This window comes from Chelonoidis abingdonii, chromosome 6 (genome assembly GCF_003597395.2).
Source record: "Chelonoidis abingdonii isolate Lonesome George chromosome 6, CheloAbing_2.0, whole genome shotgun sequence".
Lineage (NCBI taxonomy): Eukaryota > Metazoa > Chordata > Testudines > Testudinidae > Chelonoidis > Chelonoidis abingdonii.
This window is the reverse complement of record NC_133774.1, coordinates 34744375-34766300: the sequence shown is the minus strand read 5'-3', so window position 1 is coordinate 34766300 and position 21926 is coordinate 34744375. Positions and strand designations below refer to the sequence as shown.

The 21926-nt window shown below is 39.6% G+C and overlaps 1 protein-coding gene across 1 annotated transcript in view; it reads right to left on the bottom strand.

The window, feature by feature from the left end:
- Window positions 1-486: 486 nt before the first annotated feature.
- The window catches only part of ITGA2 (integrin subunit alpha 2), a 100340-nt gene continuing 78900 nt past the window's right edge, over window positions 487-21926 (bottom strand). Inside the window, 12 exon segments of the mRNA XM_075066941.1 lie at window positions 487-1556; window positions 2739-2855; window positions 6305-6394; window positions 9276-9389; window positions 10862-10966; window positions 11917-12027; window positions 12966-13068; window positions 16496-16579; window positions 16743-16819; window positions 18925-19017; window positions 20910-21051; window positions 21566-21648. Of these exon segments, the coding sequence (XP_074923042.1) occupies window positions 1467-1556; window positions 2739-2855; window positions 6305-6394; window positions 9276-9389; window positions 10862-10966; window positions 11917-12027; window positions 12966-13068; window positions 16496-16579; window positions 16743-16819; window positions 18925-19017; window positions 20910-21051; window positions 21566-21648 (1209 nt within the window). The 3' untranslated portion in view covers window positions 487-1466.

Below are 21926 nucleotides of genomic sequence, written 5' to 3'. Positions count from 1 at the left end.
GTGTAAATTAACCAGCGTAACATAAGGCCACCTGAATAAGACATTCTTTTTAGGTCTTAAAACTTTTCTTTCAAAAGTACTACAGTATTTTAAATTGTACAAAACATAAGTTACTTATAAAAGTTCTTTAGCTATATAAGAAAAAACAGCATGTGATAGTGGTCACACTGCTTAATGCATCACTGAAAGGCACTCACATAATACGATGATGAGAATGGTTCAAGCACCAATCTAGAACAGATCTTCCACTGTTCTTTGTCACACTAGCTGCACATTACTTAGCTTTTCCTGTGCTCCTATAATACACTAGACACCTTCTTTCACTCCTGCCTTATTGTCAGCTACTGAACGAAGGCAAAATCTTGCATCTTCATTCTCATGATGCCAATAGTCTGTGGGGTTACTGCCGTGAGTAAGGATTTGGAATCCAAATAAAGGTTTTCAGTTCACCTTGTTCTTTGGGTTAAAGAAAAAAGGACATGTAAATTTAAAGGTATATTAAGTGATTTTTAATAATAAATATAGGCCTTTTTTTTCTCCTTTGTTAGACGATTAACTGTACAAGACAAGGGTTCAGAGAAGTAAAATTTAAATCCATTGGAGTAGTGCTGAGAATTTGAAAGCTGCCACAGTAGCACCTAGTAATGACAGCAAGTCACAGTGAGTTTTCAAATTCAGATCTTCTGCCTTTAAAAAGGACAAAACATGCAAGGCAGCACTAAAGCAGGAGCATGTCTCATTTAGAAGTACTTTACAAATGCCATACAGTGTAAAAATTTAATTTTTGTCATCTTAGTGAAAGGAATATGGTGATGTACTTGGTATGGTGTACCCATCCAGACATCCTATATTAGGGCGTAGTCTGGAGTCTTCATTCCCAAATCAGGACGCATTGCCCATTTTATAATATATACAACCTGTAAGGTTATAGATTAGTTCAGACTCAGATTTGATGGGAAATGTGAGTCAGTTCTCCAAGACAATCAAAATGTAGCTAAGTAACTGCAAACTGAGCTTTACTTTTCCATGTTCTGAATCAATATTCATCATGCAATGTTGTCATCTAGCTCATTTAGTTAGTAGAAAAAAATCATTTTTACCAAGAGCCTATTAACTTGGACTGATATTGTTCCAAAATCTGAAAAAAATTGCTCTATTTTGCTCTTTGTGGAATGGAAGTGGGATTTCTGCCACAAGGTGTATGCTCCAGACCTGCCCAGTTTGCAAGGAAAAAAAATATACAAGAAAACATACTATAAAATATTTGTGGAAAAAACTGACCTGCAGTTACTCTTACAACACAGAAGAATCTGTAAAATATTTTCATCCATAAAAAAAGCATTTTCATTCCTTAAGAAACAAGTTTAACAGTTATTGAACTTTAAGGCACTCCAGCTGAAGATCTGATTGGACCACAGCCATTGTTTGTGGCTCAGAGGATTAGTTCTGTATTCCCATCGTTGTCTTCAATCTTTGTCTTTTGTGAGTTCTGTAATTTCATCAATATCTTCTACATCCTTTGTCATTTTTTCATATTTTCTCTTGAAGAAGCCAAGCTGTAAGAAGTTTTGAAAATAGTTTGTCAGCCATGTGTATTGTCTATTTTGTGCTGCCTGGTAATGAAAGGTACTAGGATTAGATCTAAACATGCCATTTATTTAGTCATTTGAGACTACATTTCTCAGCGGATAGAAACATTTTCATCAGAACTTTTTTTTTTATGAAAAACTAATTTTTGAGAAAAAACAGAAGTTATCTAAAATTTTCAGGTTGTAAACTTTTTTTTGGCAACCTTCCTCCTCAAAAAAAATAAATTGTTTTTATGAAAGAATTTCCCCCCACACTTTCTTCAATATTTTTTGGTGGTAGAAAACTACCAACTCTAATTAGCAAACTGTTAATTTAAACCTGATTCTTGACTCACACAGTAGTTTTTTTTAAAAAAAAAAAGGGCAGAGGAGAGAAAATTCTTAAAAGCAGGAGGCATGTCTTCATCTGCCTTCCTCGAGCCTTCAGGTTCAAGGTATAGCCCCAAACACAACTTAAAAAAAAAAAAAGTGCCAAAGCAGCAGAGCTGTGCAGCCAAGTGTCTTTATGACGAAGCACAGAACCTAGAAACACTCCCCAGGGAGCAGTTGCCTTGGTGTGCCAGGGAGCCCTTCAAACACCAATGCTTTGGCACAGAGATAATCTGTTGCCTTTCCCAAAACCAGACAACCTGGATAGCTCTTCTCCTCCTTAGTCCCTCCCCTTCACCTCTCCACAAGCCTCTTCCTTTCTCCATCTCCCACTCACCCTGCCTGCCTCTTGCATATCTTTGTTCATTTTCCCATCTTTCCCCAAAGTCCACCCCCATCCCTCCTGCTGCCCAGCCTGCCCCCTTGGAACATTGGAGGTATGTGCAGAGCACAGCTTGCGAGTCATGGAGGTAGGCTGACACCTATCAGAAAACAGAGGTGCCATGATTATACAGGAAGTCAGTGCTTACCCGTTCCTTGTCTATTAAATGTATTATAATAATTTCCCATATTTCCCAGGGCTGCTGTACGGATCCCTTGTAATGTACTTTGAGATCCTCACATGGAAAGTGCAATACTAATAAAAATATTTTTCTCCCCAAGTTGCAGATAAATTGATTGTTCGGCATGATTACATATCAATTCCTACGATTATAGCCCTGGTGTATTCAGGTGGGAACTTTCATTGGTTTACTTTTACAGATATGAATATCTACTCACCTTCCATAAAACAGCAACCAACGCTAACAGCAACAGCAGTCCTGCCAGTATACTTCCTATCACAACTCCGATTGGTACCTCCGCCTTCTCCTCAGGCTTCATTATTGTCACTGGGATCTGAAAGCAGACAGTTTTATTTGTTGTGTATCAACATTAACAACATTAAAGAAGTTTTTCTAATCCCCATCTTTTATTTAGCTGGAACAGCTGTACAGATTCCCTGGTGAAAGGCTGGAGGGCTGCACCAGAATTATTGTTTGAGTTGCTGGTGTTAACAGCTATTTCCTATTATTAATAATAGATATTTGCATTGTTGGGCATAGGCACCCCAGCTACAGATGACCGTACCATCATTTTAGGTGACATACAAACTCATAACAAGATGGTCTCTGCAGAGCCCACAGAACAAAGAGGAAGAGTAATCTCATCTTCATCACCTCCTCCTTCTCCTTCCTTTAATAAGAATCCTTCTGCAGTGAATCCACGCACTGCAGACAAAGACCACTGCTAGATAAATCACATATACCCACAGACAAAGACTTGGGGCTGGGACTAGAACTGGGATGGTGCTGTTCCTCCATCTTCACAAAACAAAGACCTCTGCTACTTCAGGTAAAAGAGAACTAGTCCAAACTGACAGTAGTAGCCAGTAGTACACAAGAAGGCAACATTATTTGCTCATATACACGAAAGTCCCCACATTATCCTCTCATCCCAGCAGGCGGATGGCTTCCTGCTCTTTGCCTGCAGATCCTAACACCCTACTTGAAACTACTCTAGTACAGATCTTAATATTAGCCAGGTTTCCACTACCAGTTTTTAGCCTGAAGTAGCAGTATGAGGAGATGGGTCAAGTTGGAAGGACAGAAAAGGTGGAATTATGCTGGGATCTGCTCTTCCCTTGAGTTCCTAGACACTGCCATGCTTCTCACCAGTCAGAAGATCTCCTACTATCTGAATACAGAGCTCCCAAAATATCTTGAAATTAACTCATTTCCAGGTGACAGCTACCATGGAACTAGTTAGTTGTACATGGGTTAAGTCCGATTATAAACTTGGATGGATATTTACAATTGCTCTTCTAGACCTCATAGTGTAAGGTTTATAAACTTCACATCTGATTAATACTACTTGCATGTTTAAGAAACTTTAAACGTTTTGGAGGCACATTTTAATTTTCATATGTGAGAAGTTAATGTTTATAAAGAGTTATAATGGGAACAGATTTTGCTCGCTTTGAAATCTGATAAACCACAGCAATGTATTTTTTCAGGGTTGCTTGCTCTCAGCTGTGTCTGATGGAATTTAGTCTCAAGCTTTCTGGGAAAGCCACACTGACACGTCAACGATTTACCATTGGAACCCTGTTATTATGTTAGGTGTGGCTATGTGTATCCATTTCACTGCAACAATCTTCATGCATTTTATAACTGAACAGCCACAATAATGATTTTAGCAGGTAAACTTTCTGTACTTTGTTCTCAACTGGCAGTGCTTTCTAACTGGAAAAAAATCTGAAGATTTCTTATACCAAGTACATCTAAAAAGCTCCACCCAATTACCCAGGGACGACATTCATTTGTGCTGAAAACAAGCTTCTCTAATTTGCAATAAGGGAAAAGCTGCTTTTATGTGAAGGTTGGCTGGAACTGTTACGGATATTAAAATAATGCTGAAGCTGCCTCCTTTGAAAAGGCAGCTCTACACTTTGAAAAGTTACTACATACAAATGGCACTCTCTTAGGGCCAAAATGTGGCCCAGCTTGCATGGTGGCACAAGGGAGTAAGGGGGCATAAGACGCTTTAAATATCTCATCTAAAAATCAAAACATTTTAAGTTATTTGGTAAGGGATTCTCAGTGAGGCATGCAACCATCTGACATGGAAAGGGGAAATTTGAGAAGTGAGAGAAAGAGATGGAGAAAACCTGAATTTACATACAAACCTCTGGTGGCAGAGAGACTTGAGGGTCCAAGTTGATTTGAAGGAAATGTCCTTTGAAATAAAAATACTGCAAACTAACATCGCCCCCTGCCCCCCAAACCAGTACAATATGGCCAAAATCACACCTGCAATATGAACCATTCAAATCAGTGTCAAAACTTGCACTGAAATCAGTGCGACCAGGATTTCCACCCTAAGAGAACTAGAAATGATATTTTTTTCAGATGATCTGGAATCATTAAAAAGAGGAGACACATACACTCTTCTAATATTCATTTTGCACATCATGTATATTTTTCTAACTCTCTACTGAATACATGATGCCGTAACCGAACCTCTCAACTCAGTTGTGGATCAAAAAGACTTATAATGCAGGATACATAAAAGATTACTGTAGATTAGGGCTGTCAAGCAATTAAAATGATCTAGGACACTCCACGTATCATGCTAGTTCAAACACTGGCATCTACTGTTTTGGGGATAGTGTGAAATTCTTCAAACCCACAAATATACTTTCTCTTTTTTTCAGCAGTTGTCCAGGAACTGACTATATGCCTGAGTACAAATGGACCCATTTAGAATCTCTTTACCAAGTGCAATGTTTCATGGGAACAATGACGATAGAAGTAGTACTGTGCTTTGGCCTTATTTCCACTTGGAGATAGGTCAATCAATAACTGCCCTAGTACATATTTAATTGGATTTTCCATTAGCTGCAGCTGGGTGCTGATGCACATCATCATCACTAAGCCGACTCCCTTATTAGCTCGTTTCTTGAGTTGCATTCCAATCCCCAAAGGTCTTGAAATAGATCTATTTTTTGGATCAGATGGGCTCGGAAAGTCTCCAAAAAGAAATACAAAACCAGTATTCCAGGTGAAGTAATGTCAGCCCATGCCCAGACCAAGGGAGGGAGATGTTTTCGTTTCTACTGTTGTAACAAAGCATTTTCCCAACACTATTTAAATTTACATATTAATGAATTAAATCCTTGGGAGGAAACATCCTAAACCATAGCAGTGTGTACAACAAAGAGTATTTAAGATAAGAGTCACTAGAACATCAAGATTATTAAATATGACCATATTAAATCCATTATAAATTGGAGTATACTCTGCAACATGTTACAAAGTAGATGTGATTTTGGTCATCATTAGAACTGTGCAAAACTTTCACAATTATACCAAAATGCACCTATGCAAATAGAACTCAAAACTCAGATGAGATTTACTGAAATGTTTCCTAAAGTTCATGAATCCAGGTCAATTTATTATTTTATGGTAAAACTAATGTAAAATTTGACATTTTTTACATGAAATCAGTTGAACCTCAGCAGTTTCTACTGAGTTTTGCTGGTAGTTTTGGAGTTCATTCACAACAAAAGTCAGGTGTGCAAGCTCACACAAATTAAACAGCATTTGTAGAAACACCAGCCAGCTGAAACTAACATTTTCAACAACTCTAAAACAGACAAGTGAATAAAATCAACTTAACGTATTCAAGCAAATGAGCAGATTTTCTGTGACTTGCTACATACCTCTCAGGGACATTACAATCAAATATTAGCTTTTAGATACAGTAAAATATAAAGCAAGGAAACACTTCCATTGAACAACACTCACAGGTAGGGTATTCTCTCCAATTATAAATAATTCTGGGTTATGCGTATCAATTTCCGCAACTGCTGTCAGCTGTAACATCTGGAAAGTTGACTGCAATAGAAAAATAAACTTGTAAATATCTGATCAAAGCATTCCTATAATGAAGATGTTTTAAAATAATTCTCCTTAACTCAATGTTACTTTAGAGCTGAAAATAATTACAGTATTCCAAAAACTGGAATTATATTTGCCAATGCTTATTGATCCAGTATCTACAGGAAAGTAATGAATAAATATGCCAGTAATGCACACTTCAGCCTTGCTATGCTTACCATTAATAATTAAGATTTTTTTTATTAAAAAAACCCCTCTTTTCATCATATAGTTCAGAGAAAAGAAGATATTGAAATATCTGTCATTGTTTGAAAAGTTTTGCTGGTGTTTAGCTGTGAAGGTGGCCAGAGAATCAGAGGGAGGGGGAGAAATGGAAAGGCAATATAGCACGGGGATGGGGACATAGTTCTGGCATTTAAAAGAAGTGTAAAATGAGAATGTGCTTTTCCCTTCCTTTTCCTTTGTCTCTATCCAACTTCTCTCTGCCTTTCTTCCCTTTACTTTTTCCTAGCACCATCTGTTTTCCCCCCATCCCTCAGGATCTGATCCTCCTCACTGTTTCTGGACTGAAAAAGGTAAAAAATGGAATACTTTTAAAAAGTATTCTTGTGCCTGACCCAAAGATCCCATCTCCTTCCATTAATATTTCCAGTGCTAGTGGAGTCTGTGCAGGAGTTCAAACATTGCCTGTTCAGTACGACTGTGTTCCATGTGACACTTTGCATACGCGACCAACAGTACTGGGATACCAGTCTAAAAGAGTGCTGTAGGAATGGGTTGGGTGTTAGTAGAGGAATGTGGGCAGAACTCTAACCACTGCATGGAGTACTGGAAAAGCTATCCCAGATAGGATAAATATTTGGTCCTTTTATCTCTTGAATCATCATTCTCTACTTAACTGTTGACTTCTCAGAACACTCTCCTTTCTCTTCCCTGCTTCACAGATGCATGTATACCCTTCATCCTTTTCACACAGAATGCCTGTCATTCTAAATGCAAAGGATTATGGGCATGCAGTGCCATCTATAAACGGCTGTCCATGCTGGAGTACTGACAATCAAATGGAGGATATGCGGCCATGAGATGAGAGGGAAAACTGTAACAGATTTTTTTCTGCTAGAGGGAAGCCAGCATTACCTGCTGTCTTTCCTGCTCTCTCAATGCACAGCCATTTACCCCCTTTTATTCTGACCTTTCGTGTATCTAAAACAACATCCAAGTATTCTTGGTTCAGCTCATTAGAAAAAAATACATTCTTAAAAAGGCTGCTATAAAGGCAGGCTGATTCTTGATTCGCACACTCTCATAAGCCTATTACACTATCAGTCTGACCTGAGGGCTTTTTTTTTTATGGTTTAAGTATTGACATTTACAAGAATCCTGCTAGTAAATTTCAATACCCAGTCACAAGACTTGGCAGACAAAACACAGACAGTGCGTCATATGCCTGAGACTGCAAACAAACCCAGAACGTTAGGAGAGTTTTAGTTGGTTGCTTAGCTGAGAAACAGACATCATTTCATTTCAGAGGACTGATAATTTTTCACGATTAGTGTTATGTCTTGGAGGACATGTGGGAGTTTAAAATGTGATACTCGTGGTTATTATTTAAATATTGTAAGCATACTGTAAAATTCAATCTGGGATCTGTTTCCTTGACAAGTGACCCTTTAAAACCCAAACAAAAGGTTTTTGTATCTTTGTACCGAATGTACACACCTTTTCTGAGGAAAAAAATTGACAACACTAATGATGGCATCAAGTTCTGGGCTTTTGGTATTTTGGAATAATTAGAATGAATGCAATATAAGCAGGATCCAATTTAAATCCATAGATATCAGTAAATGTTGATTTCAGCTGACACGCTGAAATTGATGAATAAAATATCCATCAGTAATGGAATGGATAGAGCCTGCCCCCTGCACTCTGCACCTTCAAGGAGTGGGTGTCACAGGCGATGCGACAGCTCAGGGAGCCCTCTGCAGCCCTGCTGACATAGGAGTCAGTAAGAGGGGCCATGATAGCAAGGCTGCAGAGGGCTCCTTGCATGGCTGCAGGTCCAGTGACACCCAATCCCTGTATGCAGAAGGTGTGGGGAAGGCTGCGGTGCTGGTGAGGCAGATAAGAGACCCCTGGCTAGGGCTGTGAGGAGGATGACAAGCCCCTGGCCATAAGGAAGGCCACTCCATGGCTGAATAGGTTAAAATCAAGTAATAAAAATCTTAAAAATAAAAACAAACACAAATTGAAAAAAAAGTAAAATTAATATTAATTCTCAAAATTGCAAAAAATGATAAAAAAAATCCTGACAAGCTGGAAGAAAGGTTTGCTGCAGTTCAAAACTGAAGATCGTTTTTTTTTTTTTTTTCCCCAGAATATAATATGACTGCACAAGAATTTATTGCAGCCATGTCGGCCCCAGACCTGAAGAAGCGCTCTGTGTGAGCTGCTTCTTTTCAACCAACAGAAGTGGGTCCAATAAAAGATATTACCTCGCCCACTTTGTTTCAGCGGCTTATTGTCATGTGCTGTCTTTTTCAGCTCTATGGAAATGCTAGTTTCTGGTTACTTGAGCTTATAGGACAGTCTGCAAAAGCAAACACCATGTGAAGGTTTGTGTCACCATTGTAGCTGCAATGCCTCAGTGGGTGTCTCTCTCTCTCTATTTCATATTTTAAATGGTTTGTTACACAGACTTAATATCTATTTTAGCTTCAGTTGCAAATTTTTGATTTAGGATAATAGACAAAATAATGTAAAACAAGAAGAAGAAGGGATTGCTATGGAAGGGGCGCTTTCAGTGTTATGTTTCAAAAATATCAGCGAGCATGACATACATGGGTATAATGTCTCCCATCAAAAGGTACCTGATACTTACAGCTGCAAAGGTCCCATTCCAGATTCTGGTAGACACATTTACAAAATACTCTCCTTTCAGTGTGAGGTCTTTCAGCTTGCATGTAATTGTATTACAGTGTGTGTTCTTACAATTCTTTCAGAGAAGGGGGAAAAGAGGTATAGCATGATTTTAAAAAGCATAATTCACTTTAACAAATACTACAGTTTTAATTCTAAACTTCTTGGTCCTTGCTGCCCAAGTTTCTTAACTTAGTTATTCTGTATGTACTAATTAAATGCTTATGACCCATGCTAAAGCCCCCTCCTTATCTATATGCAGGGGTGAAAGTAATTTACAGGATTTACGGGTACTGCCTGAGTCCTGAGAGGGGCGTGGCCTCAACCAGAAGAGGCGTGGCCTCAATCGGAAGAGGAGGTGCCTCTCAAGATTTAAAGGCCCTGGGGCACCGGCTATGGCCGGGAGCCCCAGGGCCTTTAAATCAACCCAGGGCTCCCAGCTGCAGAGGTTGCTGGGAGCCCCCTGGGGCTCCTGCCACCGCAGAGCTCCGGACCTTTTAAATCCCCACCGCAGCCACAGCAGCCCAGAGCCCCTGAAATCCGGCCCCAGCCTAGCCGCCGGAGCCGCAGTCAGGGGGTTTAAAGATCTCTGGGCTGATCGCAGCCACGGCAGCCCAGAGCCCTTTAAATCCGGCCCCAGTCCGGCCACGGGTGGGGGGTTTAAAGAGATCTCGCCTGATCACAGCCGTGGCAACCCAGAGCCCCTTAAATCTGGGCCCAGCCCAGCTGCCGGAGCTGCGGGTGGGATTTAAGGGGCTCTGGGCTGCCCGCTGTGGCAGGGAGCCCAGAGCCCTTTAAATCCCCGCTGCAGAAGCTGGTGCGGTCTGGCACGGCGTACTGGCTCTTACTGGTACGCCGTACCGGACCGGACCGGCTTACTTTCACCTCTGTCTATAGGACAGACACAGTATGAACAGTGTAAGTGAAAGCTTACTCATATTTCACCACCAACATACCTCAGTCCTAACTCAGAGGGATCTCCTCCAGCAAGAAGTCTCATTTCACATAGATTCTTAATGTTATATAAGCATATTTTTATAGTTATTTCTGAGGCGGTTTAGATTAATTTAGTCAGCATTAGTGATATCAGTTATCCAAAGACTGCAGCAATATTAATAGTCAGATGGTCGTTATAAGAAAACCTAAAATAAACCGAACTAGACAGACACGAGCAGCGGAAAGAATAAAGTTCGGTGAGCTGCAAGGAGTAATATTAGAGACTGTTTTGTGAAAAAGAGATAACCATTTACACATACACAATAATACATACATGCATGCACACAGAGTAATATGTAGTGGAAAATGGGCTGTGGTTACTCTGCAGAAATTTTAGCTGTAGAAAGAAAAAATATACACAAAGGAGGAGGAAACAGCAACACAATACAATTATAGGCCTCTATGCTGCATTGTGATTTATGCAGGTGGACTGCTGAGCCTGTGTGGAGCACCACCGATGCCAAGAGCACCCTGCATGGCACAGAGGTCTGCCTATCTGGATTACAGTGCAGGATTGGGACCACAGATGTTATAGTCACAGCTTTTTCTTACTAGTTCTTTTGCAGCTCTGAAGTTTTCTTTCTTGAAAGATGCAGAATAAGATGTTTTTCCTATTTGCAAAGGATTAATCTTTGCATCACAACTGACACCTCCAGCCTAAAAAGAAAATGCAGAATTATACTTGGTGGAAGCATAAGGGTGAGTGTGTGTGTGTGTGTAAAATACTGAATGCTTTTGGAAAATATTGATAATGTATTGATTTCCTTTAAAATTCAGAATTAAATTGCTTTAATTTTTTGGGGGTAATTCTAAGAAAAAATAGCTTACGTTTATCAGATTTTACACACTGATTTATGATTTGAAAGAGGGTCCAGTTGAGAAGTCCATGACCTTTGACCTATGTGTAACGTGAAATATTTTGAAAACATTGTCTACACTAATACTGGACCCTGTTTTTTCCTCAACGTACATAAAGGAAGTGCATTCAGATAAGGTGAGTTTCCCTGGGGGCAATATTCTTAGTATGTTCTCGACGGAGAATAATGAAGGAGCCTGTTCCATTCCTGACAGTTTTAACAGCAACACATGCTTAAATCTAGTCTCAGATATGGGGCTAACTGTTGATTAAACACTGAAGTTGAGATCCTGCTCCCACTGAAATCAGTAGATTTCCCACCAACCCTTGACAGGTACACTAGGCAACACTATTATCCCCATATTTACAGATAGGGAATTGATCAGAGTCACTAAGTGACTTGCCCTAGGTCATGAAGGAAGGCTGTGGCAGAGCAGAGATATGAATTCAGACTCCTATGTCCTAGGCTAGTGCCTACCTCTTGGAGCATCCTACCTCTTTCTCCTATCAACTAGGACTAAAAAGAAAGAAAAGGTGGAGATTCCCTGTTCTCAGTATGGGGGAGCCACTTTACCAACGAATGGAGACAACATCAATATAAACATTGAAATGCAGGCTCAGGTCACCACACCATGGCTGCTTGTTGATGGTCGAGTCCTAGGTCTCAGCTCTTATACCATTATTCTAATGAGTCTACATTACATTTATTACACAAGTTACAGTTTGCAATCGATGAAGTTTAGTTCTTCACCTGATCTGTATCCAGTGCAGTTAGATACATCAGAGGATTGTTTCCTTTAGTTAACTGTGGAAAATGGATTTTTACAGAAGCCACCTTTACTGGAATGCTTCCCGTTGTAACCTAAATAGAAAAGAGCTAGTTGTTAATTTCTTTAGCTATAACTGGATACAAACAAATTATTCAGCTATACCAAAAACATCAAAATGCTCTAAGACTGATTAAAACTCTGAACTGCTTTCACTGCAATATTTTTTCCTATACCTATACTTATCGCTAACTGGACAGTAATTGTATTATACCAGCATTACATGTAAAGTAATTTATACCATATAATTTTGAATACCTGTCTGCTTTCTATATAAAACTTTCATTAGCTGCATAAAACACTTCTAGAAAAGCAAATATTTTGTCGCAGACAATAACCTACAAGATAGGTTACAATTACATTCCGATAGTTGTTAGCATCAAATTTAGAGTTCTGCCATGTTGCATATTTGCAACCAACTTAGCTTTTAGGTTTCCTCCATGCTGCATATTTGCAGGCAAACTTTTCCCAGAGTTACATAACCAATACTGTTATCAATAATCAGACTTGTTCATGTACCTCCTTGAACACTGCTGAGTACTTAGCCCTTAGCCAAACTAAAGAAATCAGTGTGTCTTATTTCAATGGCCCAAATCCTGCAAAGACTTATGAACATGCTTAACTTTATGTACTGTGTGTAGTCCCTTTGATTTCTGTCTGTAGAGGAACTGACAGACTGACTTCACTACTAAGAGCGCATAAAGGTAAGCATATATGTAAGTCTCTGCAAGATATGGGTTAATGTGAGCAACTGGAGAACCAAACATGCATAAGACCGCCCATCACTAAATGGAAATCTTACCTTTAAGTAAGTGAAGGTTGTGCATTATGGTGGTGAATCATTTTCCTCATTGACCAGATTCATAAAGCAGCACAGTAAAACATACCAAGGACTATCATTTTGTCTGCTCTTTGGGTACAGACTATAGATGAAAGGCAAGATCTTTTCTCATCCACAAAAATGTTTACTAACCTTCACTGAAAAATTGAACGCAGGACCAATCTCTTCAAAATTATTCACAGTGGAAGGAATATTACGATCAGAATATACTTCATAGAAATTTATGCTGGTAAACCTGGTAATCAACCATAAAACAATAGATTTTTATTTGGCAGTTATGTAATTGGATGCTTTCGGGTTCATTATAAACCAGTGAATCAAAGTTCAGAAGTGTAATAAAAAGAGATTCAATTATTTGTATCCTTGTTTTTAGTTTAATGTTAAAAAGCTGTTTAAGAAACAGGAAATTTCTTGCTGGAGCCCAAATCTCGAAGAGGATTTGAAATGTAGTACAGCAGAGCAATACTATGAAGTGGGAAAAATTTGCCACTGATGTTAAAATATACACATTAAGCAAGGAATATATTATTGCTGCTGTAAACAAAAAAAATAATGTTTTTTATCCGAGGATTTTTGGAAATGATGATTATTGAAAAGATAACAGATGAAGTGGAATTTTAACATTTTAACACTAATTTCACTACAGAACAGGAGGTGTTTTAGAAGAAAATATCTGTCATGGAATGATACAAATAAGGCTGAGCTGGTTAGCAAACATTTTGGGAGAAAACTCATGGATTCATCCTACTGTTGGGATGTAGGAATTGGCACACCTGGTGAGGTCTCATATCTGGGTCTTTCAAGATATTGTAATAGTTTTTGCAAAACGGGAGCTGTTAAACACTGTATTTGTGGGCCAAATTCTTCTAAAATTAATCTCTCAGATCTTGTCTAAACTTGCCTATACACCTCTACCCCGATATAACATGACGCAATAGAACACGAATTCAGATATAACGTAGTAAAGCAGAGCTCCAGGGGGGGTGGGGGGGGCAGGGCTGCGCGCTCTGGCAGATCAAAGCAAGTTTGATATAACACAGTTTCACCTATAACGCGGTAAGATTTTTTCGCTCCCGAGGACAGTGTTATATCGGGGTAGAGGTGTACTTGCAATAGTGTGTAAGATACATGTAGCTACATGCACCAGTGAAGGGTTCTGGCATCTTCTCATTGCTGGAGCCTTTCACTGTGGCAGGAAAGGGCTCTGGCAAGGGGGACCTATTGAAGTCTTTCCCTACTGTAGAAGAAGACTGGAGACTTTTCCTGCTGCCTCCCCTCTGCCAGTCTTTCTCTGCTGTCAGATTCTTTTACTGAGGCAGAGAAAGGCTCCATCTGTGGAACAAACCAGCATAGACATGGGAGGCACACCTTGGGTGCATAGAGAGCTGTGTAAAGTATACATAAAAGAGTTCAAGTGTGTCGGGCACTCTAGTCTACTCACTTAAACAGTGTCTTAATGTTTCCACTGCTACTTATAGCCGTACTAGCTGGGTATGCAGCGTCTGTATTCTACATGCCACCATAAGTGTAGAGCTACCCTCAAATTCTTTGTTGCCGTGCACTTTTAAGCAGAGGCCACCTTTCCTCTCAAAAGTTGAGTTTAGAGTTACCGCTGTTTGTTGTTTTCTATCAGTTTAAGTTTACAAATTTCATTGGGATGCTTTGGCATGAAAAAAGCACTATAGAAAGTAAGATAATATATTTATTCCTTCACCTGCAGTTCGCTGCATGAGTGCATCATATATAATCATAAATAGTTTATCCCAGATAATGAGGTTTTCCTTGATCTCAAGCAAACTATCCATTTTGAAACGGGCTTTCAATACATTTGAGCCAGCAAGCCCACAACTGTATACACTGTGCATTAAATTATATCATTAAATCCAGAGCACTTTTTTTGGTAGTTCTTGTGCTGATCTAGCTAGAATACAGATGTTACAGCCAGTACTACCTATCTAGGTAATTATATGGCTGCCACCACTGCAGTATCTGAGCGCCTATAATATCTGTACCTGGCTAAGTATATATTAAGGGTTGTATAGCTACATATCTGGTCTTTTTACTATTTTTCTTTTTAAAAGCAATGCCATATTATACAAAGAGAATAAGATGATTTTTCCTGTACTTGATAAAGCAAGAATTTCTAACAGCAGCCAAATAAAGATAGTGAATCTATAGTGTCATAAATATAGAGGGAAGGGTAACAATCTTTATGAATGCAGTAGCATAAAATTCCACCTCTACCACCATGCCAGGGTCCACCCCCCCCCCCACACACACACTGAACTTTGGGGTACAGATGTGGGGACCCGCACGAAAGACCCCCCTAAGCTTATTTTCTACCAGCAACACTCATGTCTGACCCTCTTCTAAGGGCCCCAGACTTTGAGAAACCTTTCCTAGTAACCACAGATGCATCCGAGCATGGTGTGGGAGCAGTTTTAATGCAGGAAGGACCAGATCAAGAATTCCATCCTGTTGTGTTTCTCAGAAAAAACAAAACTGACCAGTGGCTTCCCCTCTCAGGCAATCGCAGAGAAGGTATGTTACGCCATTGTGTACGCTCTGTAGAAGTTATGCCCATATGTTTGGGGACGGCGTTTCCACCTGCAGACTGACCATGCTGTGCTAAAGTGGCTTCATACCATCAAAGAAAATAACAAAAAACTTCTTCGGTGGAGTTTAGCTCTCCAAGATTTTGATTTTGAAATATAACACATTTCAGGAGCTTCTAGCAAAATGGCTGATGCACTCTCCCGTGAAAGTTTCCCAGAACCTTTATGTATGCAGTAGTATAAAATCCCTTCTTTGCAGCTGTACTAATCACCTTACCTGTAAGGGGTTAAGCAGTTCAAATAACCTAGTTGCCACCTAACTAGAAGGACCAATGAGGAAAGAAGATATTTTCAAATCTGGGGGGAAAGGATTTGTTTCTTATGTTGTTCTCTCTCTGGACGGAAGGAAAAGGAAACAGGTATAACATCTCCTGAAAATATACCTGGAATAAATCCATCTAAAACAACAGAAAGTGTAAATAGGGCAAGGTTATCTTTTGTTTTGGCTTGTAAATTTTTCTATGCTACAGAGATAGTTTTATTCCTGTTTTTGTAACCGTGAAGCTGAGCCCAGAGGGGGAAACCTCTGTGTTTTAAATCTTTTCATTACCCTGTAAAATTACCTTCCATTCTCATTTTGCAGGTAAGATTCTTTTACTTTTTTCTTTATAATAAAATGCCTCTTTTAAGAACCTGATTGATTTCAGTGTCCTGAAGACAACGGGTCTGGTCTGTGCTCACTTTGCTAAGGCAATTGGTTGGTATATTATTCTCAAGTCTCCCCAGGAAAGGGAGTGAAGGGGCTTGGGGGGATATCTTAGGGGAATAGGGATTCCAAGTGACCCTTCCCTGAATTTTTGTGTAATTGCTTGGTGGTGGCACCAATACCATCCAAGAACAAGAAAATAAATTTGTGCCTTGGGTAAGTTTTAACCTAAGCTGATAGAAAATAAGCTTAAGGGGTCTTTCATGTGGGTCCCCACATCTGTACCCTAGAGTTCAAAGTCGGGGGGAACCTTGACATATGGTCTCAAGGTCTCTCAGAGGCACCTTTATGTTCTAATACCTTTGACAAAAATGACAGATTCTTTTCTTTATTCAGCGTACCTTGTTAAGTGAATTTCTGCATCATACCGCAGAGGAATTGAGAGGTAGACCTGGTTGTCTGCTTCTTGCTCTTCATTACTTTCACTGTTTATCAAAAACATCATTTGTTCACTCATGTATTATAACTCACAATTACATTTAAAATAAATTACACTGGCAATGATAATTAACTTATTATATTTTAAACTGTGCAGCACCGGCAGGGAATGCTTTTTAAATGAAATTATTATATAAGAATGTACTTTACCTCAGAGCATGAAAACTTATATTTGCCATGTCCTGAAGATTTTTGAGATTAAAGTCAAAATTAATATCAAAATATACCTATACAAAAGATAAGCAGAAGTAAACAGATTATAGAATAAGCAAATTTAAAGTGCTTACAAAAATATAATTAATTATAATAATTATTTATCTGCATATAAATATTGAGTGTGATGGACACACGAATGTCTGGGTGGTGTCTGCTCATGCAGGAGTAGGACAGAGGCAGAGCACTGTTTGAGGCAGCAGCTCTGGTAGAAGCTCTGTGCTTCTCAGTGACCTGCCTTTGAGCTTTAATTTTTTTCTTCCCAGGACTGCAATTCCCTGTCATCTAAGCATAGCTCTCAGCTTTCATTTTTATAGGCAAAAAAACCATCCTCTTGAAACATAGGATCTCTATTCCCCTGATCTTCCTAGTAGCTCTTCTCTGCACCTGTTCCAATTTAAATTAATCTTTCTTGATCATGGGCGACCAGAATTGTATACAATAATCCAGATAAGGTCTCACCAGTGCCTTGTACTATGGCATTAATTCTTCCATATTTCTACTGTAAGTACCTTACTTAGACATCTTAAGATCACATTTGCCTTTTTCATGACTGCATCACATTAGTGGCTCATAGTCATCTTATGATCAACCAAGATACTCAGGTCTTTCTCTTCCTCTGTTGTTTCCTACTGATGAGCTAATCAGAGTTCTGATTAGTCCATAAGTGCATTACCTGGCACTTCATACTATGAAATTTTAACCCACTTCTATTACTCCAGTCCTCAGGGTCTCCAATTCTTTCTGTATAATATTCACTTCTCTGTATTGATGGTGTCTCCCAACTTTGTGTCATTAGCACACTTCATTAGCACACTCCCAGTTGGTGCCAAAGTAATTAATGAAATATGAAGTTATTTGGGTTACATACATTCTTAAACATTAACACAGGTGAATGAAAATTCACACAACTCCCTGTATTCTTTCTGCTGTCTATAATCATAACAGGGCCAATTTGACTAAAGCTCTTAAAAAGGGGTCAGATTCAATCCAAAGAATTTTTTCATGCAGTTGGAACGTTTCTGTTCTACCTGGCAAGCTCCTCATTGTTCCTAATTACCCTGTCATGAAATGAGAGGATTATTTCCCTCCTGCCCCAGGGGAACAGAGAAGAGGATGGGCTTCCTAAAACTTTGGCTATCCTGAGATTTACAGACTGCCTTTCAGGTGCTGGGCTTCCTTCCATGGCAGCATAGTTCCCACAAACTGGTTATGTTTGCAGCCCTGAAGAGGGAGTTACTGTTGATGGAACCAAGCAGGAATTCCCAGCTCAACAAACTGCTCTGGGCAAAGTCTCTGATGTCTTTTTCCTATACAAATCTCAGAACCATTACTCCATCTTCATCCTCCTTGACCTGTCAGCTGCCTTCAACCCAGCTGCCATGTTCCTGCTCTTGAATTCTTGTCATTCCTTGGCTTCCATGACTCTCTCCTCTCCTGGTTCTCCTCCAGCCTCTCTAACTGGGTCCTTCTCATCCATCCTCCAACTTTCTGTGGGGATTCCACAGACTCAGTCTTCTCTCCCCCACTTTACATTATATCACTGGGTAATCTCATCCACAAACACAACCTCTGTGCTGATGACTCGAGATCTTCCTTTCTACTGCAGTCCTGTCTTCTTGTGTCCAAACTAACTTCTCAGTCTATCTTTTGAAATCTCCTGGTGAGTGTCTAGCTGTCAGCTCAAGCTAAACATGGCTAAAATAGAGCTCTTCATCTTTCCTCCACTCCCCCCACTACCTTCTTTCCCAATCACTATGAGTACCACCACCATCTTGCCTGCAAATCTGTTCAGTGCCCAAGGGAGATCATCATAAAGAATGGCTGCTTCCCACCTTCTGTCCCCAGCCCCCCACCCTCGCAGAGATACAGTGTTACAGTAGCATGATAGGGAGACACATGCTACAGAGCCACTTCTTTCCCCAGCCCTGTGGGCTTGGAGGATCTTTGAGTCATTGTTTAGCATCATCAGAACAGGCAACATGTAACCCAAAGTGAGGTTTGAATCTAACCAAATCATTAATAAGAAAACAGTGCTTGTTATTTGTGAAGGGGGATCCTTTTATAAGCATTGTGGTAGAAATAACAAACTTACTTAAATACAAAATCTGAGCAGTACCTGTTGTCCCACTTTAAAAACAGGATAGCTGACTTGGCAAATGACTGATTTATGGCCAGTGCCCATCTGACATGAGACTTCAGTCCCATCAGCCTGGAGGGAAGAGAACAACCACCACCCAGATATTAGCTTCTGCTACAAAACCAGAGAATTCTCTACACTGCATTTTTCAATGTGATGTCTACCATGTAGGGCCAAATCCACCCCTGAATTCAGCTGCAGTTCCACTATGGGCAAGCTGTTGAGAGGCTGTGCAGGGGAGGTTTGGACTGGGTCAGGTGACGAGAGGGAAGATGACAGTGGGTCTGGGACTACATACATCCACTGGCAAACTGCTTCTGTGCAACTGCTTATCATCTAATAACCCCACTAGGGGTTGTACTTAGAAACAAGGACTATAGATTGGAGGCCAAAGCAGTACGTGCTTTATATTAGTAACGACCCCAAAGCGACACTGAGAAGTCACCTGTTCTGGGCATAGTGACACCTACAGCATTAACTCTAATTGTGCTTTCAAGTACAGAGTGGGAATTCCACACAAAGCCAGTGTAAATGGGTTTTGTGCATGGGACCAGATTTGGCTGTTTCAGAACATTAACCAAAATATGAACTTAAACAGAGAATCCTCCTTGAATGATGGAGTTCACTTAGTTCACCTAGTTCAGAGGTCGGAAACCTTTCAGAAGTGGTGTGCCGAGTCTTCATTTGTTCACTCTAATTTAACCTTTTGCATGCCAGTAATACACTAACATTTTTAGAAGGTCTTTCTATAAGTCTATAATATATAACTAAACTATTGTTGTATGTAAAGTAAACAAAGTTTTAAAAATTTTTAAGAAACTTCATTTAAAATTAAATTAAAATGCAGAGCCCCTCAGACCGGTGGCCAGGACCCAGGCAGTGTGAGTGCCACTGAAAATCAGCTCGCGTGCCATAGGTTGCCTACCAGTGGTCTAGTTCCATGTAATTCTGGTTCTAGGCTCCTTTCTGCTCTGAAGCAGAAACCTTTTTGGGAGAAAATGAGTTCCCTTGAAGACTGAACTTTCTCTAAGCCAACGGATTTTTTAAAAATCTGATTTTTGTTGTGGTACTTTGTGCAATGGAATTGTTGTGGTTGTGCTGTGCAATGGGACTGGTGCATACCATGTGAGTAATATGGAGCCCATCTATTTGCATGCAGGAGAACATCGGTCTTGGTTGGACCTGGGCAGGGCCAAGGGATTTGCCTTTTCATGAATGCTCCCATTCCTTCCCTGCATAAGATATTTCAACCACTGGATTCTAATCCTCACCATGCACCTCTCCAGGAGCAGCTCTGTAACCTAGGCCAGGCACTGGAGTCTGGATTTTATCCTGTATTAACCGGCTGGGAGCAAGAGTTCAGATAAATGATTTATTCCAGTCCCCAAAATAATATGTAACATTCCTTTCTTTTTTGCAAGGAAAAAATCCAACAGAAGCATGGTTTCTGGTAGAGTGATCATCTTGATCTGACTAACGGTCTAGCTGAAATACATGACCTTGGCAGTATTGATACTTCTGGCTCCAAAATCTGTGTTTTGAAGCTCTATCCATGTTGCACACTTGATTTGTCAAGTATAAACTCTCTGTGGCACAGCAACAGTATTCAGAAGCGTTGCTGGGGGGGGTCAAGCAGTAGATATGGGATGCCAAGTCCCAGGGTAAGGAAAAAATGACAGTAATAATGAGGCAGAATCAAACTACATAGATTGCCAGCTTTTTTGCTGAGCTGGCTGTCTCTATCCTTGATCTAAATAAACTGATACTCTACATTTAGTTCTGACTGATGCTAAGACAAAGCTGGAAGATGATTTTGGTATCCTAGGGAATAAGCTGAGTCGGAGGGGTAGTTTGCACATCAGCCTTTGCTGGGAAAATGATACTAGAAAGAAAAACATTTCTCCGGGAAACCAGAAAAACAGCAGTAATAGGAAAAGTTGAGAGGAGGTGAATATTTTACATACTGGTAAAGAAGATGAAGCGAAAAACAAGTTTTCTGAAAATGTAGCCTGGATTCTGGTGTTGTAGGCATTTTCCTTTTTATTTCTCAGCTTCACACTGAACGTCAGCCTTCTGTTCTTGCTGCTGACAATAAAGGGCCGTTTGCTGTTGAAAAAATTGTTTGGTATTATAAATATAGTAACTAGTGCAGTAAAGATCACTAAACGGCATTATACTTCCATTAAGCAACAACTCACATGCATAGCACTATCAATTTTCAAAGTTCTACATATTTACAGCTGTAGCTTTACAATAACTTTTTACAATGGTTATAAAATGATGTGAACTCATCTCTTAAAACTGACCTGAATGAACATTTTCTGTAAAGCTGCAAAATCTTCACTATGTACTATCAATATAAGATTATTAAGTTTTAACAGTAGAAATGCTGTAATTCTCTTTAAAAGCAAAATAACTGTAAGAATTCAGTTGCCTTCCAGCACAGTCATACATCTGTCTACAACAGCTGGTTTCTCAGCCTCTATTAGTGGTAGAAACTGACTCTCTGTATATTTTTCTATAAATATTTGCTGCTTTGCAAAGAAACTCTTACGTTTTTATTCAGAATTCAGTTGGCAAAAATGTCCCTTACGAAAAACTCACTTTATTTAACACTTACCCATCATTGGTTTTCTGTTGAACCTCAAGAACAAGATCAGAAATGCAGAGTTCATCCTCACCACAGTCCTTAACAAAAGGGATCTACAGGAAAGGGAAGAAATATTTTCCTGTATTTCTTTAGTTTCAATTTACAATTTGAGGACCAGACCGACTACATCTAATTTAACTTCAGCATCTCAGAGATAGCTTAGTTGTATTATCCCCATTTTATAGATGCTTCAGTGAGACCTATAGACACTAAGCAGCTTTTGTAAAGTCATACAACTTAAAACTGGGAAATGAACCCATGCCTTCTGTCGTCACTACAATGCTTTAACCATAAGACTATCCTTCATCTTTACATACTCTGTTGGTGACAA